The sequence below is a fragment of the Hypanus sabinus genome, unplaced genomic scaffold (genome assembly GCF_030144855.1).
Source record: "Hypanus sabinus isolate sHypSab1 unplaced genomic scaffold, sHypSab1.hap1 scaffold_799, whole genome shotgun sequence".
In the NCBI taxonomy this organism is placed as follows: domain Eukaryota; kingdom Metazoa; phylum Chordata; class Chondrichthyes; order Myliobatiformes; family Dasyatidae; genus Hypanus; species Hypanus sabinus.
In genome coordinates, this window is record NW_026781650.1 from 85,911 (window position 1) to 106,401 (window position 20,491).

The window sequence follows — 20,491 nt, forward strand, 5'->3', positions numbered from 1 at the left end:
GTTCCAGTGGTGGCACCTTTGGTAACAGTGAACACAACTCCTGTTCACAAATTTATGAATAAGGAGAGGTCTGCAGCTTTTAGAAACGTAGAAGACATACAGGTCAGTACAGGCTCTTCGGCCCACAATTCTGTGCCGTACATGTAATTATTTTAGAAATTACCTAGTGTTACCCATAGCCCTCTATTTTTCTGAGCTCCATGTATCTATCCAGGAGTTTCTTAAAAGACCCTGTTATATCCACCTCCACCACCGTCACCGGCAGCCCATTCCACACAGTGACCACTCTCTGCGTAAAAAACCTACCCCTGACATCACCTCTGTACATACTTCCAAGCACCTTGTTACGTACCCTTTAACTGGGTTTACAGACCAGCAGAAATAGAAGAATCCCTTGGTGTCTGGTGTTACCGAAAACTAAAGGTTTTCGTAAAAAAAAGCAATACAATATCAAAAATACAAATATATATATATAAAACAGGTTAGCAATAATAAACATAGGAGTGTAGGAATAATAATCAATAATAGTAAACAAGCTCAATGTCTAGGGGTAAATGAATTGTCATTGAAGAATATAAAGTTCAGTTCAGTTCATGTGTGCTGAGGTAGTTGCGGTTGTTGTGTTGTAATTGTTGGAGAGAGAGAAAGAGCAAGCAAGAGATTTTGCAGCTGCAGCCAGCAAACCTTCTGTTGTATTCTGATACCATTGCACCATTGTGGTCATTCGGTTATGAACCTCCGTTCTCGGTCAGACCGTTCTTCTGTGGTGGACTCGTCACTCTGGCATGAGTGGACACACACACAAGTCCCCACCGGCCCTGCCGTCACTCTGTGAGCTTTGTTGACTGATGTCCTGATTCGGTCCTCGAAGCCTTCACCTTCCTGTAGGTGCACAACACTCGGCCAGTGTCCACTGGTCTGTCTGAGGGGTGTCTCCCCACACCTGTCTTTTATCCCCACTGACGGGGTATCAGCCATTCATCAGCTCAAAATGACAATGTCCATCAAATCAGGCCACTCCTGCTGTCTCCTTAGGAACGTTAACGAGCAAAGTAACTTCCTTGTAGCGAAAGGTAAATAATCCTGGAAGAAGCCATAATACATAAATCAATTATGTCTCTCTCTCCCTCTCTCTTATCTGTAGCAGATGTCTCTGCCTCTGTGCTTCATCTCTCTCTCATTAGCAGCATATCAATAGTAATGGTCCATAGCTCTCAAAGGGGGGCGGGGATGGTTAACTCTGCACCCCATTTCCATCAGGTCTGTTCAGCACTCCTAACAACCTTAAAATGTATCCTCTTGTGCTAGCCATTTTTCAGCCCTGGAAACAAAAATCTTCTGACTATCCACACGACCAATACCTCGCATCATTTTATACACCTCTATAAGTTCACCTCTCTTACTCCGTCGCTCCAAGGAAAAAAAGTCCAAGTTCATTCAACCCATTCTCATAAGGCATGCTCCACAATCCAGGCAACATCCTTGTAAATCTCCCCTGCACTCTTTCTATGGTTTCCACATTCTACCTGTAGTGAGGCGACCAGAACTAAGAACAGTACTCCAAGTGGGGTCTGACCACGGTCCTATATAGCTGCAACATTACCTCTCAGCTGCTAAACTCAATCCCAGGTTGATGAAGGCCAATACACTGTATGCCTTCTTACCCAGAGTCAACTTGTGTAGCAGCTTTGAGAGTCCTCTGGACTCGGACCACAAATTCCCTCTGATCCTCCAGACTGCCAAGAGTGGGGTGTGCAGTATTCGGTGTGGGAAAAGTAACTTGGGGGAAAGCAGATATAATGGCAAAGGGTTAGATTGGGAGAAACTCTTGTTGGAGAAATCTCCAACTGGCATGATTAAATGTTAGCTGAGAAGAATTTGTCCGGCATGTTCCAAAGGGGATTAAAGTCAGTGACGGCAGCATCTGTGGATTTTGATGGGAGATGTCATAGTGGTAGATGGAGTTCAACTCGGAGAAGTATGAGGAGGTACAGTTTGGAAGGACAAACTCCAAGGCAGAGAACAAAGTAAATGGCAGGATACATGGTAGGGTGGAGGAGCAGAGGGATCTGGTGGTACATGTCCACAGATCCGTGAAAGTTGTCTCACAGGTAGATAGGGTAGTTAAGAAAGCTTATTGTGTGTTAGCTTTCATAAGTTGAGGGATAGAGTTTAAGAGTCGCTATGTAATGATGCAGCTCTATAAAACTCTAGTTAGACCACTCTTGGAGTACTGTGTCCAGTTCTACTCGCCTCACTATAGGAAAGATGTGGTAGCATTGGAAAGGGTACAGAGGATATTTACCAGGATACTGCCTGGTATAGAGAGTATGGATTATGATCAGAGATTAAGAGAGCTAGGGCTTTACTGATTGGAGAGAAGGAGGATGAGAGGAGACATGATAGAGGTATACAAGAGGAATAGATAGAGTGGAGAGCCAGCGCCTCTTCCTCAGGGCACCACTGCTCAGTACAGGAGGACATGGCTTTAAGGTAAGGGGAGAGAAGTTCAAGGGGGATATTACAGGAAGGAGTTTTTACTCAGAAAGTGGCTGGTGTGTGGAATGCACCGCTTGAGTCAGTAGTGGAGGCAGATATACTAGTGAAATTTAAGAGACTACTAAACAAGTATATAGAGGAAATTAACGTGTGAGGATTATATGGGAGGCAGGGTTTAAGGGTCGGCACAACATTGTGGGCCGAAGGGCCTGTACTGTTCTATATTCTATGTCTGGAGGGATCTTGATGTCCATGTCCATAGCTCCGGAGATAGGTGGGATGAGTTTATGGGGACATCAGGCTGGCACCAGTGTTATGAGCTGGAGGTCCTATTTCTGTGCTGTTCCATGCAGAACCTGCGACAGCTGAAATCCTGGACCATCAAAATTCCTCCATCTCTGCTCTCTTCTTCACCAACCAACCTGTTACAGACCAGTAGCATCTCCCATTTCTCCGCTTTCCACAGACGTTGTCTGACCTGTACTCACATCTACACTCCCGTCCTTGTTCAGCTGTGCTGCAGAGGGCAGGCCAACACGCTGCATAACAGCGGCGGACTGGAGGCCTCTGCAACGGGCAGTCAAAACTGCCCAACGCATCACCGGCACCCATAGCCTACCTTTCGTCAGGGTCGTATATACAGAAAGGTTCCAGAAAACGGACAGGAGCCTCAAGAAGAATCCCTCCTTTCCTGCCTATGGGCTGTTTGCCGCTCTCCCATGAGGGAGGAAGCTACGTTCCATCCACAGCAGGACCACCAGACTCAAAATGGCATTGTCCTGTCTGGCAATTTCCCATCTTGCTATTACCTCTTTAATTGTGCCTTAATCCCCTCGTCTGATTTCCAATCATTCCCAGTTCTGCTAATTACAGCACACCTGGTTCCCATTAAAGAACATGGGATAAAACTCCTGCGTCACAACCATGCTTTTCCAGTTCGTTGGTCGGCTCTAGTGTGAGTAAACCTCGTTTCTTAATTCCTTAGGGCTGTCAGTAGCAAGCTCCGCACCATTTCCTGGATAGTCTATGTAAACCTTGTCTCCGTGTAAAGACTCTCCTGGATACCGGTTCCCTGTTCGCGATGGTGCTAACGCCTCATGACTCTGCCTCCGTGCACTGGGGTTCGTCCCCAGCCTCGTCCTTGCTACACAAAATCAGTTACTTTCCCCAAGCAGTAAGACTGATCAACACTTCTAATGACTAAGCCACCCCTCCACAACAAAAAAAAACCCACCCGACCACCAGCACGGTTTGAAAATTTTCTGTCAGAACCACCGGACGTCAGAGTGACTCCTTTACCGTATATATTTATGTTTATTGTGTTTTTCTTCGCGTTTTTTTGTGCTACATCAGATCTGGAATAACAATTATTTCCTTCTCTTTTATGCTTATTTATTTTGAATCTGTTGAGTATTTTAACACATACTCTTTCAGAGACACGTGACTGCAGATCTGCCGTCTCAAGCCATTTTCTGGAGGAAAGTGAGCTGAGCAGCGTCTGTGATGATGGATTGGGGGGGGGGGATTGTCTGTGTTCTGTGTCAAAATGCTGACTTTCTCAATCTCCTGAACAACACACTGACATTTTCTCCCCCAGCATCCCCCACACACAGTGCACGTGCCAGTGAAAAAATATACTTTGTATTTTGAATCAGTCACGGTGGGACTCTTCTCTATCCCCATATGCCACATCCAGATTGGGCTTTCAACGTTCTTCCTCAGGAACAATGACAGCTGTGACAGAAGTGGGAGTTTGTCCAGCACGGGACAGTCGGGGGTCAGTAAACTACCAGGGTAATACACACCTTCAAAGCACAGTTAATGTGGAAATGTGATGATCTGGTGTTTATCTGGACCAGGCGCCTCTGTCCAGATTGGGGTCTGTTAATTGACTTTACAAACATCAATTAGTACAATACCTTTGAGCTAACTCTTGTGTACTTAAATACTGAGTTCTGAGCTGAGGCATCTAACCGTTTGTCCACTGTCTGTTTCCATGGAAGAACTTCAGCAGAAACACAAGGAGAGTCTGCGGGAACAACCTGAAACACTGAGAGTGAACACGATCCTGATGAGGGAGAAGGTGAAGGTTTTCCAGCTGGTTGATCGATACGCTGAGCTCACGGTGATTACTACTGTTCGAGACCGGAGACTGGTGGAACATGAGCTGCTGGCAAGAGGCAGAGACCACGAGGAGTGGAGACACAAACATCTGTGTGACCAACTGGAAATACTCCGGAGTGATCAGTTGTTCCTGAGAAGATTTTCACGGAATAAATCCACATCTGCGATTTTGGCAGCAGTAGCCGGAGTCGCGGGGATCGGGAAAACAACAATGGTACAAAAGATTGTACATGACTGGGCCACGGGGAAAATATACCAACAGTTCCAGTTTGTCTTCAGTTTCAAATTCCGAGATTTAAACTCCATTAACTGCAGAATAAACCTGAGGGAACTGATCCTGGATCAGTATCCTTACTTTGGGAATTTCCTGAGAGAGATCTGGAAGAACCCCGAGGGATTGCTCTTGATATTCGATGGTTTGGATGAATTCAAAGACAAAATTGATTTTGCTGACAGTCAGAGAGACACAGAACCTCAGCCCACAGGCACAGATCCTGAATTCAAGTGCAAGGTGTCTGACATTGTGTACAGTTTAATCCAGGGCAAGCTGCTCCCAGGGTGTTCAGTGCTGGTGACCACCCGTCCGACTGCGTTACATTTATTGGAAAAGGCAGAGATCAGTATCTGGGCTGAAATCCTGGGATTTACTGATGAGGAACGGAAGGAATATTTCATCAGACATTTTAAAGATCAGACTGTGGCGGAAGCTGTTTTCAAACACGTGAAGGAGAACGAGATCCTGTACACCATGAGCTACAACCCCTCCTACTGCTGGATCCTCGCTCTGGCACTGGGCCCCTTCTTCACACAAAGAGTCAGGGACCCGCAGCGAGTTCCCAAGACCATCACCCAACTGTACTCCTACTATATTTACAACATCCTGAAAAACCACGGCCGTGAGATTGAGAACCCCCGTGATGTGTTACTCAGAGTTGGTCAGTTGGCCTTCAGAGGAGTGTCCGAGAAGAAGATTGTGTTCACAGATCGAGATTTGATCAAGTACAATCTGCAGCCTTCCCAGTTCCTATCCGGGTTCCTGATGGAGCTTTTGGAGAGAGAGGATTCTGCCCGGAGCGTGGTGTACACATTCCCGCACCTCACCATCCAAGAGTTTGTAGCTGCAGTCGCACAATTCCTGAATCCCCATCCCGGGGATATCCTGATATTACTCACTGAAGCCCAGAACATGACAGATGGGCGATTTGAGGTATTTCTCCGTTTTGTTGCTGGTCTCTCCTCCCCAATGACAGCTTGGGGCCTAGAGGAGTTTCTGTGTCCACCTCTACATCAAACAACCTACCGAGTGATTGACTGGATGAGGGAGGAGGTTAAACGTCAGAGTGGAAACACATGTAGTGAAGCTGGTAAAAGGAGCCTCCTGAACACATTGCACTACCTGTTTGAGTCTCAGAATCGTGGACTGGCTCAGGCCGCACTGGGATCTGTGGAAACACTTTCATTCAGTGGAATGCCACTGACCCCGATTGACTGCGCGGTCCTGTCTCATGTCATCGGACACTGTGATACAATAAAACACCTCGACCTGGAGAACTGCCACATTCAGTGTGAAGGAATCCAGCGGCTGGTACCCGGGCTGCACAAGTGCCTGGAGTTGCGGTAGTGTTATTTATCTCTCACTCTGAACTGTGAAACTGTTCCATTCTGTTATTTCAATGTGAAGGGAATTGGGTAAATCTGGTAAATCAGACAGTGAGCAATTGTGACAAATGCCCAGGGGATCGGTCAGTAATTCCCCAAGAACGGGAGTGTTCTGTAGTTCCTTGTGAACAGATTCTGGAGAGTTCATCAGATCAGTGAACAACGACCATTGGTTTAATGGTAGTAAATAACAGGAATGGCCGTGTTTATCACTGCCTGTGACACGTCCATTGACAATGTTCTTTCTCACTGTTACTGACACCCAGACCGACACTGACTGCAGCAGGTGGGTCAGAGATTCACACCCCCTTCCCAGTGAGGGACAAGAGACCGTCAGCAGACTGTCCCAGTGAGGGAAAGAAATACCATTGTGAGATTGTCCTCCCCTGCCCTTCCCCGTGTGCGACTATCACGATCAGTCCACCTGTGTGACTGTGCTCATTACTAGATACCCAGACCCCATGGGCGGATCTCCTCTCCCGATTGTGGGCAATCTATTTCTGCATCCTCTTGTCTTGTGGGATTATCTTTTCCCTGCTGTGGGACCTCTCATCCCCGTCCTCCCTCTATTGAGACCCCTCCTCCGTCCTTCTGTGGGATAATTCTTCCTCAATCACCTTCCTCCTGCAAGATTTTCCTATCCCTTTGTGGGATAGGTGGGTTCACTTCCAATATATCCCATTGACACTTTCCCACTTACAAATTTTCCTCACTATGGGACTAAATTCTGACATTCGGTAAATACACTGGAGCTGGGCAGTGATGGACATTGGCAGTGATGGGAACTCCAATCAGTGATTTACTGAAGTGTTTAATGTTTCCTGAAATATCCGAGTGAGAGAAATCCCCTCAGACCCACGGTTTGAATCACTTTGTTCATCAATCTGTCATTTTGTGTTTAGACTTGGGCTTAATGACCTGGGAGATTTAGGAGTGAATCTGGTGTCTGCGGCTCTGATGAACCCGGAGTGTAAAATACAGAAAATGTGGTAAGTACCAGACAGTGGGAGATTGTGTTTACACTCACTGGATGTCTGGCACTGAACATTAATGTGATCAGTAATTGTGTTACTGATGAACACTGGGAATTTGTATCATCTCTTGTCTCTCTGTGTCCTTCACCCTCACTCTCTCTCATCTCCAGGCTGGACAATGTCAAGCTCACAGATTCTGGTGCCAAGGATCTCGCCTCCGCTCTCAGTACAAACCCATCACTGACGGAGCTGAACCTGACTGACAATGAACTGAGAGATTCAGGAGTTAAACTGGTGTCTGCGGCTCTGAGGAACCAGGAGTGTAAAATACAGAAACTGTGGTAAGTACCAGACTGTGGGAGATTGTGTTTACAGTCACTGGGTGTCTGACACAGAACATTAATGTGCTCAGTAATTGTGTTACTGATAAACATTGGGGATTTGTACCGTCTCCTGTCTCTCTGTGTACTTCACCCTCACTCTCTCTCATCTCCAGGCTGAGGAATGTCGGTCTCACAGATTCTGGTGCCGAGGATCTCGCCTCTGCTCTCAGTACAAAACCATCACTGACGGAGCTGGACCTGAGTGAGAATGAACTGGGAGATTCAGGAGTTAAACTGGTGTCTGCAGCTCTGAGGAACCAGGAGTGTAAAATACAGAAACTGTGGTAAGTACCAGACTGTGGGAAAAATGTGTTTACAGTCACTGGGTGTCCGACAGTGAACATTAATGTGATCAGTAGAAACAAAAAAAAATCGAAAACCTGCAGCACAATACAGGCCCTTTGGCCCACAAAACTGTGCCGAACATGTCCCTACCTAGGCTATTTCCTTAGCCCTCTATTTTTCTGAGCTGCATGTAGCCATCTAGGAGTCTCTTAAAAACCCTGTTGTTTCCACCTCCACCACCGCTGCACTAAGTACGCTCTGCGTAAAAAACTTACTCAGACATCTCCACTGCACCTAATTCCAAGCACCTTAAAAATATGCCCTCTCGTGCTAGCCATTTCAGTCCTGGGGAAAAGCATCTGACTAACCACATGATCAATGCCTCTCATTATCTTGTACACCTCTATCAGGTCACCTCTCATCCTCTACCACTCCAAGAGAAAAGGCCGAGTCCACTCAACCTATTTTCATCAGGCATGCTCCCCGATCCAGGCAACATCCTTGTAAATCTCCTCTGCACACTTTCTATGATTTCCACATCCTTCCTACAGTGAGGCAACCAGAACTGAGCACAGTATTCCAAGTGGGGTCAGACCAGGGTCCTATATAGCTGCAGCATTACATCTCAGCTCTTAAACTCAATCCCACGGTTGATGAAGACCAATACACCATTTGCCTTCTTAACTACAGGGTCAACCTGCGTTGCAGCTTTGGGTGACCTCTGGACTCAGGCCCCAAGTTCCTCTGATCCTCCACTCTGTCAAGAGTCTTACCATTAATATTATATTCTGCCATCATATTTGACCTACCAAAATGAACCACTTCACACTTACCTGGGTTGAACTTCATCTGCCACTTCTCAGCACAGTTTGGCATTCTATCAATGTCCCGTTGTAACCTCTGACAGACCTCCACACTATCCACAACACCCCCATCCTTTGTGTCATCAGCAAGCATACCAACCCATCCCTCCACTTCATTATCCAGGTCATTTATAAAAATCACAAAGAATGGGTGTCCCAGAACAGATCACTGAGGCACTCCACTGGTCACTGGCCTCAATGAAGAATATGACCCATCTAAAACTACACTTTGCCTTCCGTGGGCAAGCCGGTTCTGGATCCACAAAGCAATGTCCCCTTGGATCACATGCCTCCTTACTTCTCAATAAGCCTTGCATAGGGCACCTTATCAAATGCCTTACTGAAATCCATATTCAGCACCTCTACTGCTCTACCTTCTTCAATGTGTTTAGTCACATCCTCAAAAAATTCAATCAGGCTCGTAAGGCACGACCTGTCTGTGACAAAGTCATGCTGTCTATTCCTAATCATATTTTGCCTTTCCAGATATTCATAAATCCTACCTCTCAGGATCTTCTCCATCAACTTACCGACCACTGAAGTAAGACTCACTGGCCTATAATTTCCAGGGCTATCCCGACTCCTTTCTTGAACAAGGGAACAACATTCACTGCCCTACAATTCTCCATAGACTCTCCTGTCCTCATTGATGATGCAAAGATCTTTGCCAGAGGCTCAGCAATCTCCTCCCTCGTTTCACGCAGTAGTCTGGGGTACATCCCGTCATTTCCCGGTGACTTATCCAACTTGATGCTTTCCAAAAGTTCCTAAATATCTACATTCTCAAACTTTTCAGTCTGCTGCAAGTCAACCCTACAATCGGCAAGATCCTTTTCCGTCATGAAGACTGAAGCAAATGCTTCATTAAGTACCTCCGCTATATCTTCCTGTTCCATACGCACTTTTCCATTGTCACACTTGATTGGTCCTATTCTCTCTCGTCTTATCCTCTTGCTCTTCACATACTTGCAGAATGCCTTGGGGTTTTCCTTAATCCTATCCGCCAAGGCCTTCTCATGGCCCCTTCTAGCTCTCCTGATTTCATTCTTAAGCTCCTTCCTGCCAGTCTTATAATCTTCCAGATTTAAATCATTACCTAGTTTTTTGAACCTTTACTTCTTGACTAGATTTACAACAGCCTTTGTGCACCACGGATCTTGTACCCTACCATCCTTTCCATGTCTCATTGCAACGTACCTACTCAGATCTCCACACAAATATCCCCTGAATATTTTCTACATTTCTTCGGTACATTTCCCTGAGAACATCTGTTTCCAATTTATGCTTACAAGTTCCAACCTGACAGCTTCATAGTTCCCCTTACTCCAATTAAAGGCTTCCCTAACTTGACTGCTCCTACCTCTGTCTAATGCTATGGTAAATGAGGTAGAATTGTGATCACTATCTCCAAAATGCTGTTCCACTGACAGACCTGACACCTGACCAGGCTAATTTCCCAATACCAGATCAAGTACAACCTCTCCTCCTGTAGGCTTATCTACATTGAGTCAAGAAACCTTCCTGAACAGAGCTAACATACTCTACCACATCTAAACCCCTCACTCTAGTGAAATGCCAATCAATAGTTGGGAAATTAAAATCTCACACTTCAACAACCCTGCTATTATTACTCCTTTCCAGAATCTGCCTCTGTATCTGCTCCTCAATGCCCCTTTTACTGTTGGGTGGTCTGTACAAAATACCCAGTGGAGTTATTGACCCCTTCCTGTTCCAAACTTCCACCCACAGAGACTCTGTAGACAATCCCTCCATGTCTACCTCTTTTTCTGCAGCCGTGACGCTATCTCTGATCAACAGTGCCACGCCCCCACCTCTTTTGCCTCCCTCCCTGTCCTTTCTGAAACATCTAAAGTCTGGCACTCAAAATAGACATTCCTACCCCTGAGCCATCCTAGTCTCTGTATGGCCACCACATCCTATCTCCAAGTGCTGATCCATTCTCTCTCATCCGTTTTATTCATCATACTCCTTGCATTAAAATAGACACATCTCAAACCATCGAACTGAGCACCTCCCTTCTCTATCACCTGCGTATCCTCATTTTCACACTGTCTCCAAATTTTCTCTATTTGTGAGCCAACCTACCTTTCCTCCATCATTTCATTTTGGTTCCCACCCCACAGCAATTCTAGTTTATACTCTCCCCAATAGCTTTAGCAAACCTCCCCGCCAGGATATTGGTCGCCCTGGGATTCAAGTGCAACCCGTCCTTTTTGTACAGGTCACACCCGCCACAAAAGCAGTCCCAGTGATCCAGAAATCTGAATCCCTGCCTCTTGCTCCAATCCCTCAGCCATGCATTTATCCTCCACCTCATCCTATTCCTATTCTCACTGTTTTGTGGCACATGCAGTAATTCCGAGATTACTACCTTTGAGGTCCTGCTTCTCAACTTCCTTCCGAACTCCCTGCAGTCTTTTTTCAGGACCTCTTCCCTTTTCCTACCTATGTCATTGGTACAAATATGTACCACAAACTCTGGCTGTTCTCCCTTCCACTGCAGGATATCTTGGACGCGATCTGAAATATCCCAGACCCTGGCACCTGGGAGGCAAACAACGATCTGCGCTTCTTTGCTGCGTCCACAGAATGGCCTATCTGACCCCCTAATCTAGGGTCCCCTATCACTACTGCCTTGCTGTTGCTTTCCCTGCCCTTCTGAGCCACAGGTCTGGACATTGTGCCAAAGGTGTAGCCATTGTTGCTCCCCCATCCCCACATAGACTGCACCCCCCCAGCAGTACTCGATCAGGAGTACTGATTGTCAAGGGGTACAGACACAGGAGTACTCCCTAGTACCTGCTTCTTGCCCTTCCCTCTCCTGACAGTGACCCAGTTCCTCGGTCTCCCGTGGCCCCGGTGTGACCACCTGCCTGTAACTCCTCTCTGTCACCTCCTTGCTCTCCCTGACCAGACGAAGGTCATCGAGCTGCATCTCCAGTTCCCTAACTCGGTCCCTAAGGAGCTGCAGCTCGACACTCCGGGTGCAGATGTTGCCGTCCGGGAGGCTGGGAGTCTCCAGGATCTCCCACATCTGACACCGAGCACAGAAACACAGCCTCACACACATACTCTCTGTCTGTATTGTAAACAGATAACCTACTTCGCCTCGACCCTTTATCGCCGAAGCCCAGTTGACCCAAAGCCTTCCTACTCTGTCTCCCGCTCCTCTGACGCTCGCTCTGTGAATCTGTCTTCCTTTTAAACTCTTCTCGCTGTTCTCACTGGCCGACTTGCACAGTCGTGCTGAAGAAAAAAATCAGTAATTGTGTTACTGATAAACACTGGGGATTTGTACCGTCTCCTGTCTCTCTGTGTCCTTCACCCTCACTCTCTCTCATCTCCAGGCTGAGGAATGTCGGTCTCACAGATTCTGGTGCAGGCGACCTCGCCTCTGCTCTCAGTACAAACCCATCAATGACGGAGCTGGGCCTCGGCTGTAATAAACTGGGAGATTCAGGAGTGAAACAGGTGTCTGCGGCTTTGAGGAGCCTGGAGTGTAAAATACAGAAACTGTGGTGAGTACCAGACTGTGGGAAAATGTGTTTGCAGTCAGTGAATGTCTGACAGTGAACATTAATGTGATCAGTAGAAACAAAAAAAACATCGAAAACCTGCAGCACAATACAGGCCCTTCGGCCCACAAAACTGTGCCGAACATGTCCCTACCTAGGCTATTCCCTTAGCCCTCTATTTTTCTGAGCTCCATGTAGCCATCCAGGAGTCTATTAAAGCCTGTTGTTTCCGCCTCTACCACCGCTGCTGCCAGCAGACCATTCCACGCACTCTCTGTGTTCAAAAACCTTACTCCTGCCAACTCCTCTGTACCAACTTCCAAGCACATTAAAATATGTCCTCTCATGCTAACCATTTCAGTCCTGGGGAAAAGCCTCTGACTAACCACATGATTAATGCCTCTCATTATCTTGTACACCTCTATCAGGTCACTTCTCATCCTCTGCCACTTCAAGAGAAAAGTTGAGTTCACTCAACCTATTCTCATAAGGCAAGCTCCCCGATCCAGGCAACATCCTTGTAAATCTCCTCTGCATCCTTTCTATGGTTTCCATGTGAGGTGACCAGAATTGAGCACAGTTCTTGAATTGGGGTCTGACCAGGGTCCTATATAGCTGCAACATTACCTCTTGGCTCTTAAACTCAATCCCACGATCGATGAAGCCCAATGCACTGTTATGTCTTCTTAAACACAGAGTCAACGTGTGTAGCAGCTTTGAGTGTCCTATGGACTCTGACCCCAAGATCCGTCTGATCATCCACATTGCCAAGAGTCTTACCATTAATACTAATTTCTGCTATCATATTTGACCAACCAAAATTAACCACCTCACAGTTATCTGGGTTGAACTCCATCTGCCACTTCTCAGACCAGTTTTGCATTCTATGCATGTCCCGTTGTAACCTCTGACAGCCCTCCACACTATCCACAACAGCCCCATCCTGTGTGTCATCAGCAAACTTAATAACCCATCGCTCCACTTTCAACAGGTCATTTATTAAAATCACAAAGACTGCAGGTCCCAGGACAGATCCTTGGGGTACAGCACTGGTTACCGACCTCCATGCAGAATATGACCCGTTTACAGCCACTCTATGCCTTCTGTGGGCAAGCCAGTTCTGTATTCACAAAGCAATGTCCCCTTGGATCCCATGCCTCCTTACTTTCTCAATAAGCCTTGTATGGGGTACCTTATCAAATGCCTTGCTGAAATCCATATACACTACATCTACTGCTCTACCTTCATCAAAGTGTTTAGTCGCATCCTCAAAAAATTCAGTCAGGCTGCTAAGGCACGACTTGCCTTTGACAAAGCCATGCTGACTATTCCTATTTTGCCTCTCCGGATGTTCATAAATCCTACCTCTAAGGATCTTCTCCATCAATTTACCAACCACTGAAGAGAGACTCACTGGTCTATAGTTTCCAGGGCTATCTCTACTACCTTTCTTGAATAAGGGAACAACATCTGCAAACATCCAATCCTCCACATCCTCTCCTGTCCTCATTGATGATGCAAAGATCATTGCCAGAGTCTCAGCAATCTCCTCCCTCACTTCCCACAGTAGCCTGGGGTACATCCCGTCATGTCCCGGTGACTTATCCGAATAGATACTTCCCAAAAGCACCAGCACATCCTCTTTCTTAATATCTACATTCTCAAGCTTTTCAGTCTGCTGCAAGTCATCCCACCGATCGCCTTTTCCGTCATGAGTTCTGAAGCAAATGATTCATTAAATACCTCCGCTATATCCTCTGTCCCATACGCAGTTTTGCATTGTCACACTTGATTGGTCCTATTCTCTCTCATCTTATCCTCTTGCTCTTCACATACTTGCAGAATGCCTTGGGGTTTTCCTTAATCCTGTCCGCCAAGGCCTTCTCATGGCCCCTTCCAGCTCTCCTGATTTCATTCTTAAGCTCCTTCCTGCTAGCCTTATAATCTTCCAGATTCATATCATTACCTCGTTTTTTGAACCTTTCGTAAGCTGTTCTTTTTTGCTTGACCAAATTTACAACAGCCTTTGTGCACCACAGATCTTGTACCCTACCATCCTTTCCATGTCTCATTGCTACGTACCTACTCAGAAATCCCACGCAAATATCCCCTGAACATTTTCTACATTTCTTTGGTACGTTTCCTTGAGGACATACGTTTCCAATTTATGCTTTCATTTCCCAGCCTGATAAACTGATAGTTCCCCTTACACCAAGTAAAGGTTTCCCTAACTTCTGTGTTCCTATCCCTCTCCAATGCCATGGTAAAAGAGATAGAGTTGTGATCATTTATCTCCAAAATGCTCCCTCACTGAGAGACCTGACACCAGGCCAGGTTCATTCCCAATGCCAGATCAAGTACAGTCTCTCCTCTTGTAGGCTTATCTACATATTGCGTCAAGAAACCTTCCTTAAAACACCTAACAAACTCCACCTCAACTGGACCACTCACTCTAGGGAGATGCTAATCATTAGTTGCAAAATTAAAATCTCCCACTTCAACAACCCTGTTATTGTTACTCCTTTCCAGAATCGGTCTCCCTATCTGCTCCTCGATGTCCCTGTTACTGTTGGGTGGTCTATACAATACACCCAGTAGAGTTATTGACCCCCTTCCTGTACCTAACTTTCACCCACAGACACTCCATAGACAAACCCTCCATGACTTTCTCCTTTTCTGCAGACATGACACTATATCTGATCAACAGTGCCAGGTCCCAACCTCTTTTGCCTCCTTCCCTGTCTTTTCTGAAACATCTAAAGCCTGTCACTCAAAATAGACATTCCTGCGCCTGCACAATCTAAGTCTCTGTAATGGGCTCCACGTCATATATCCAAGTGCTGATCCATGCTCTAAGGTCATCCGCTTTTTTCATAATACTCCTTGCATTAAAATAGACACATCTCAAACCATCAGACTGAGTGTCTCCCTTCTCTATCACCTGCCTATCCTCCCTCTCGCACTGTCTCCATGTTTTCTCTATTTGTGAGTCAAGTTCCCTTTCCTCCATCACTTCATTTTGGCTTCCACCCCCTAACAATTCTAGTTTAAACTCTCCCCAATAGCTTTAGCAAATCTTCCCACCAGGATATTGTCCCCTGGGATTCAAGTGCAACCTGTCCTTTTTGAGCAGGTCACACCTGCTCCAAAATTACCTCACACAGAGGGTGGTGAAACTGTGGAATTCTCTGCCACAGGAAACAGTTGAGGCCGGTTCATTATGAGGAAGTTAGATATGACCCTTGTGGCTAAAGGGATCAAGGGCTATGGAGAGAAAGCAGGTTCAGGGTTCTGAGTTGGATGATCAGCCATGATCGTACTGAATGGTGCTGCAGGCTCCAAGTGCCGAATGCCCTACTCCGGCACCTATTTTCTATGTTCCTAAAAATCTGAATCCCTGCCTCCTGCTCCAATCCCTCAGCCATACATTTATCCTCCATCTCATTCTATTCCTATTCTCACTGTTGTGTGGCACAGGCAGTAGTCCTGAGATTCCTACCTTTGAGGTCCTGCTTCTCAACTTCCTTCCTAACTCTCTGTTGTCTTTTTTCAGGAACTCTTCCTTTTCCTACCAATGTCACTGGTACCAATATGTACCACGAATTCTGTCTGTTCTCCCTCCCACTGCAGGTTATCATGGACGTGATTAGAAACATCCCGGACCCTGGGAGGCAAACTACCATCCGAGTTTCTTTCCTGTGTCCAAAGAATCGCCTGTTTGACCCCCTAACTGTCGAGTCACCAATGACTACTGCCATTCTCATCATTTCCCCACCCTCTTGAGCCACAGGGGCAGGCTCTGTGCCAGAGGCACTGTTGCTTCCCCCCCCCCACCGTGGGCCATCACCCCCTCCACCGTGAGCCGTCACCCCCTCCAGCAGTGCTCTCTGGTATCTGCTTCTTGTCCTTCCCTCTCCTGACTGTGACCCACTTCGTCAGTCTCCCGTGGCCCCAGTGTGACCACCTGCCTGTAACTCCTCTCTATCACCTCCTCACTCTCCCTGACCAGAAAAAGGTCATCGAGCTGCATCTCCAGTTCCCTAACTCGGTCCCTAAGGAGCTGCAGCTCGACACACCGGGTGCAGATGTTGCCTTCCGGGAGGCTGGGAGTATCCAGGATCTCCCACACCTGACACCGAGCACAGAAAACCAGCCTCACACACATGCTCTCTGTTCGTATTGTAAACAGATAACCTACCTCGCCTCGACCCTTTATCACCGAAGCCCCGTTGAGCCAAAGCCTTCCTACTCTGTCTCCTGCTCCTCTGATGCTCGCTCTGTAAATCTGTCTTCCTTTTAAACTCTTCTCGCTGTTCTCACTGGCCGACCTACCCAGTCGTGCTGAAGAAAAAAAAAATCAGTAATTGTGTTGCTGATAAACACTGGGGATTTGTACCGTCTCCTGTCTCTCTGTGTCCTTCACCCTCACTCTGTCTCATCTCCAGGCTGGACAGTGCCGATCTCACAGATTCTGGTGTCGAGGATCTCTTCTCCGTCCTCAGTATAAACCCATCACTGACGGAGCTGGACCTGAATGGTAATAAACTGGGAGATTCAGGAGTGAAACTGGCGTCTGCGGCTCTGAGGAACGCAGAGTGTAAAATACAGAAACTGGGGTAAGTACCAGACTGTGGGAGATTGTGTTTACAGTCACTGGGTTGTCTGACACTGAACATTAATGTGATCAGTAATTGTGTTACTGATAAACACTGGGGATTTGTACCGTCTCCTGTCTCTCTGTGTCCTTCACCCTCACTCTCTCTCATCTCCAGACTGTGGGAGATTGTGTTTACAGTCACTGGGTGTCTGACAATGAACATTAATGTGATCAGTAATTGTGTTACTGATAAACACTGGGGATTTGTACCGTCTCCTGTCTCTCTGTGTCCTTCACCCTCACTCTCTCTCATCTCCAGGCTGGAGCGTGTCGGTCTCACAGATTCTGGTGCCGAGGATCTCGTCTCCGCTCTCAGTACATACCCATCACTGACGGGGCTGAAACTGGGACTAAACTCGCTGACAGACGGATCAGTCCCCGCTCTCCGCCGCCTCATACTGAACCACCAGAGGCTGAAGTGGATCGAGTGAGAGTGTTAATGTTCAATGTGATAAAATTCCAGCAGTTCCGCGGGTTTTCTGGTGATATTTGTCTGTTGGTGTTGTTGAAATATTAACCCCTATCCACTGTTACTGACACTGTTGTGTAATCTGTTTACTTCATATAACCATTTAACCATATAACAATTACAGCACAGAAACAGGCCATCATGGTCCTTCTAGTTCGTGCCAAAAGCTTACACTCACCTAGTTCCACTGGCCCGCACTCCATTCCATTCCTTTCCTGTCCATGTATCTATCTAATTTTACTTTAAATGACAATACCGAACCTGCCTATACCACTTCTACTGGAAGCTCGTTCCACACAGCTACCACTCTCTGAGTAGTAGCTGTTACCCTTAAACTTGTGTTACCCTTAAACTTTTCCCCCCTAACTCTCAACTCATGTCCTCTTGTTTTAATATCCCCTAATCTCAATGGAAAAAGCCTATCCACGTGAACTCTATCTATCCCCCTCATAATTTTAAATACCTCTATCGTCCCCCCTCAACCTTCTACGCTCCAAAGAATAAAGACCTAACTTGCTCAATCTTTCCCTGTAACTTAGGTGCTGAAACCCAGATAACATTCTAGTAAATCTTTTCTGTATTCCCTCTATTTTGCTGACATATTTCCTATAATTTGGTGACGAGAAATATACACAATACTCCAAATTCGGCTGTACCAATACCTTGTACAATTTTAGCATTACATACCAACTCCTATACTCAATGCTCTGATTTATAAAGGCCAGCATCCCAAAAGCTTTCTTCACCAACCTATCCACATGAGATTCTACCTTCAGGGAACTATGCACCATTATTCCTAGATTACTCTGTTCTATTGCATTTCACAATGCCCTCCCATTTACCATTTATGCCCTATTTGGATTATTCCTACCAAAATATGGCACCTCACATTTATCAGCTTTAAACACCGTTCGCCATCTTTCAGCCCACTCTTCTAACTGTCCGACATTTCTCTGCAAGCTTTAAAAACATACTTCATTATCCACAACACCATCTGCATAAAGTATCATCTGCTTACTTACTAATCCAATTTACCACCCCATCATCCAGATCATTAATTTATTTGACAAACAACACTGGACCCAGTACAGATCCTTGAGGCACACCACTAGTCACCGGCGTCCAACCTGACAAACAGTTATTCATACTACTCTCTGGCATCTCCCATCCAGCCACTGTTGAATGCATTCATCTCTATTCTTCCATCTGTTTCAGGTTGCTGAAGAATAAGTTCAGTGAGACCGGGGAGAAGGAACTGAGACCTCTGCGGGGAGTCAGACCCGGACTGACAGTGGCCGTGTGAACATCTGAATGAGTGAACACCCCCACCCATGGGATGGCAACATTTTGTCCGATTCGCCGCCCTCCCCTTTAACTCCCGCCCTTAACTTAATTGAGGCACACCGGGGGTAATTCCCAACAGTTTTAACGGAACCTGCTCCAGTCTTGAGCTCGGTGACATCGGAAGCGGTCCATCGTGACGTATATCTGCCTGTTGTCCGGCGGAACAGCTTCGGCCGGATGTGCGGGCTCGAGACTTCGCCACTTGAGACTCTGGGGAATCACACAGACAGGAAGAGCCCGGGATCCGGGACTCAGTCTGGAATAGCGGTGTCCCGGGGTGGGATTACCCCGGGAGAGAATCCTTTTGCTCCCTTTGCTGAGGACGGTGCATTCGGCAGTCTGGCCGATATAATGAGGTTAAATGGACAATTACCTCGGCAGTGACACTGGATCTGCAGCGATATCGGACACGACCCTGAAGTGTGATTTTATAATCATCGGTTCCCCGATGCAGAGTGACGGTGAGAAACGGGACTGATTATTCAAACTGTCACTCGTTGTCGCCAGTCAGTTAATTGTGTTTGACTGTGAGTGAGTCGATTTACATTTGTCGTGACGAAATCAATAAACCGATGTAACTTCCTGTCTTGGTGTCGGACTCGAGTCTCATTAGAGGAGGAAGAGTGATCTGGGATTACTGCTGACCCCCGCACCCGGATAACTGCAATAATGGTTCTGAGCTCCTCACACTGGTACAGCAGCGTCTCAGAGTCTGAGTACCCAGGATCTAATCTCCACCCTACTCCCATCGTGGCTAACTGCCCCCGCCGACAGTTAAAATCGACTGTAATGTCAGAGGTGATTTAATTGACCCCCCAAGTACGAAAGGTAAGAAGGATGGAATACCGGCATTCAGCACAGAGTGAAGATCCAACTGCATCGTCCCATCACAGACTCCTGGTGTCAGACACAGAGTGAAAAAAAAGGTCTGTAGTGTGAGATATATCAACCGCGTTCTCGAGTTGAAACAGATTACAGAGGAGACTCTCATTGTGTTCACCATGGAACTGCAGCGCAGGGAACCACAGACACACGAGATGAATATACGTGGAGACGGAGAGCGATTCAATATGCACAGACAAGGAGAGGGTGGGAGGGGGAACAGACAGCAGGGCAGTAGACGGGAATCATAAACATAGCGGTTAACAATCATATTTGACTTCGAGGGTCGAGAAGTAGCCCAGGATGAAATCGAAGTTGAGGATAATTTTGCAAAGCGGGTATCCACCCCTTCCCGTCCCTCTCCCACGGTCCGCACTCCTCACAGGGCGCCGTCCCTTTCCGTCCACTCACAAGGAACGCAATCCCGATCAAATGCCATTCTTTCCCATTCATTCACAGCATCCGCACTCCCAATGACCCCACCTATTCCCATTCACTCCCACTGTTTGCCTCCCAGTGGACCCCACCCTTTCCCATTTACCCCCACCGTCTGCGCTTCCCATTCACTCCTATTGTACGGTCACCCAGTGGGATTTGGCCCTTCCCACCATCTGACTCCCAATGGGACAATTTTCAGTTGTTTCCAACGGAAATGTAATCCTGGAAATTGGCGGGGACGCCTGAATTCTGTATTTGACAGAACTCGGAGCGGGGTTTATGAATTTGTCGGGAACGCCAGTGAGTTTATTAGTTACACGGAAAGTCGAGGGTCGTGTAGATGTTGACGACTTTGTAACACTAACGGTGGATACGATC

At 46.8% G+C, this 20,491-nt stretch overlaps 1 protein-coding gene across 1 annotated transcript in view; it reads left to right on the forward strand.

Moving 5' to 3' along the window:
• Positions 1-19,358, forward strand: part of LOC132390168 (NACHT, LRR and PYD domains-containing protein 3-like) — an 85,606-nt gene extending 66,248 nt beyond the window's left edge. The window contains exons 7-15 of the mRNA XM_059962775.1: positions 4,503-4,837; positions 4,970-6,240; positions 7,185-7,271; positions 7,427-7,597; positions 7,753-7,923; positions 12,156-12,326; positions 16,769-16,939; positions 17,240-17,407; positions 18,665-19,358. Coding sequence (XP_059818758.1) covers positions 4,503-4,837; positions 4,970-6,240; positions 7,185-7,271; positions 7,427-7,597; positions 7,753-7,923; positions 12,156-12,326; positions 16,769-16,939; positions 17,240-17,407; positions 18,665-18,752 — 2,633 coding nt within the window. The 3' untranslated portion in view covers positions 18,753-19,358. The remainder of the gene's footprint in view (positions 1-4,502; positions 4,838-4,969; positions 6,241-7,184; positions 7,272-7,426; positions 7,598-7,752; positions 7,924-12,155; positions 12,327-16,768; positions 16,940-17,239; positions 17,408-18,664) is intronic.
• Positions 19,359-20,491: the final 1,133 nt, after the last annotated feature.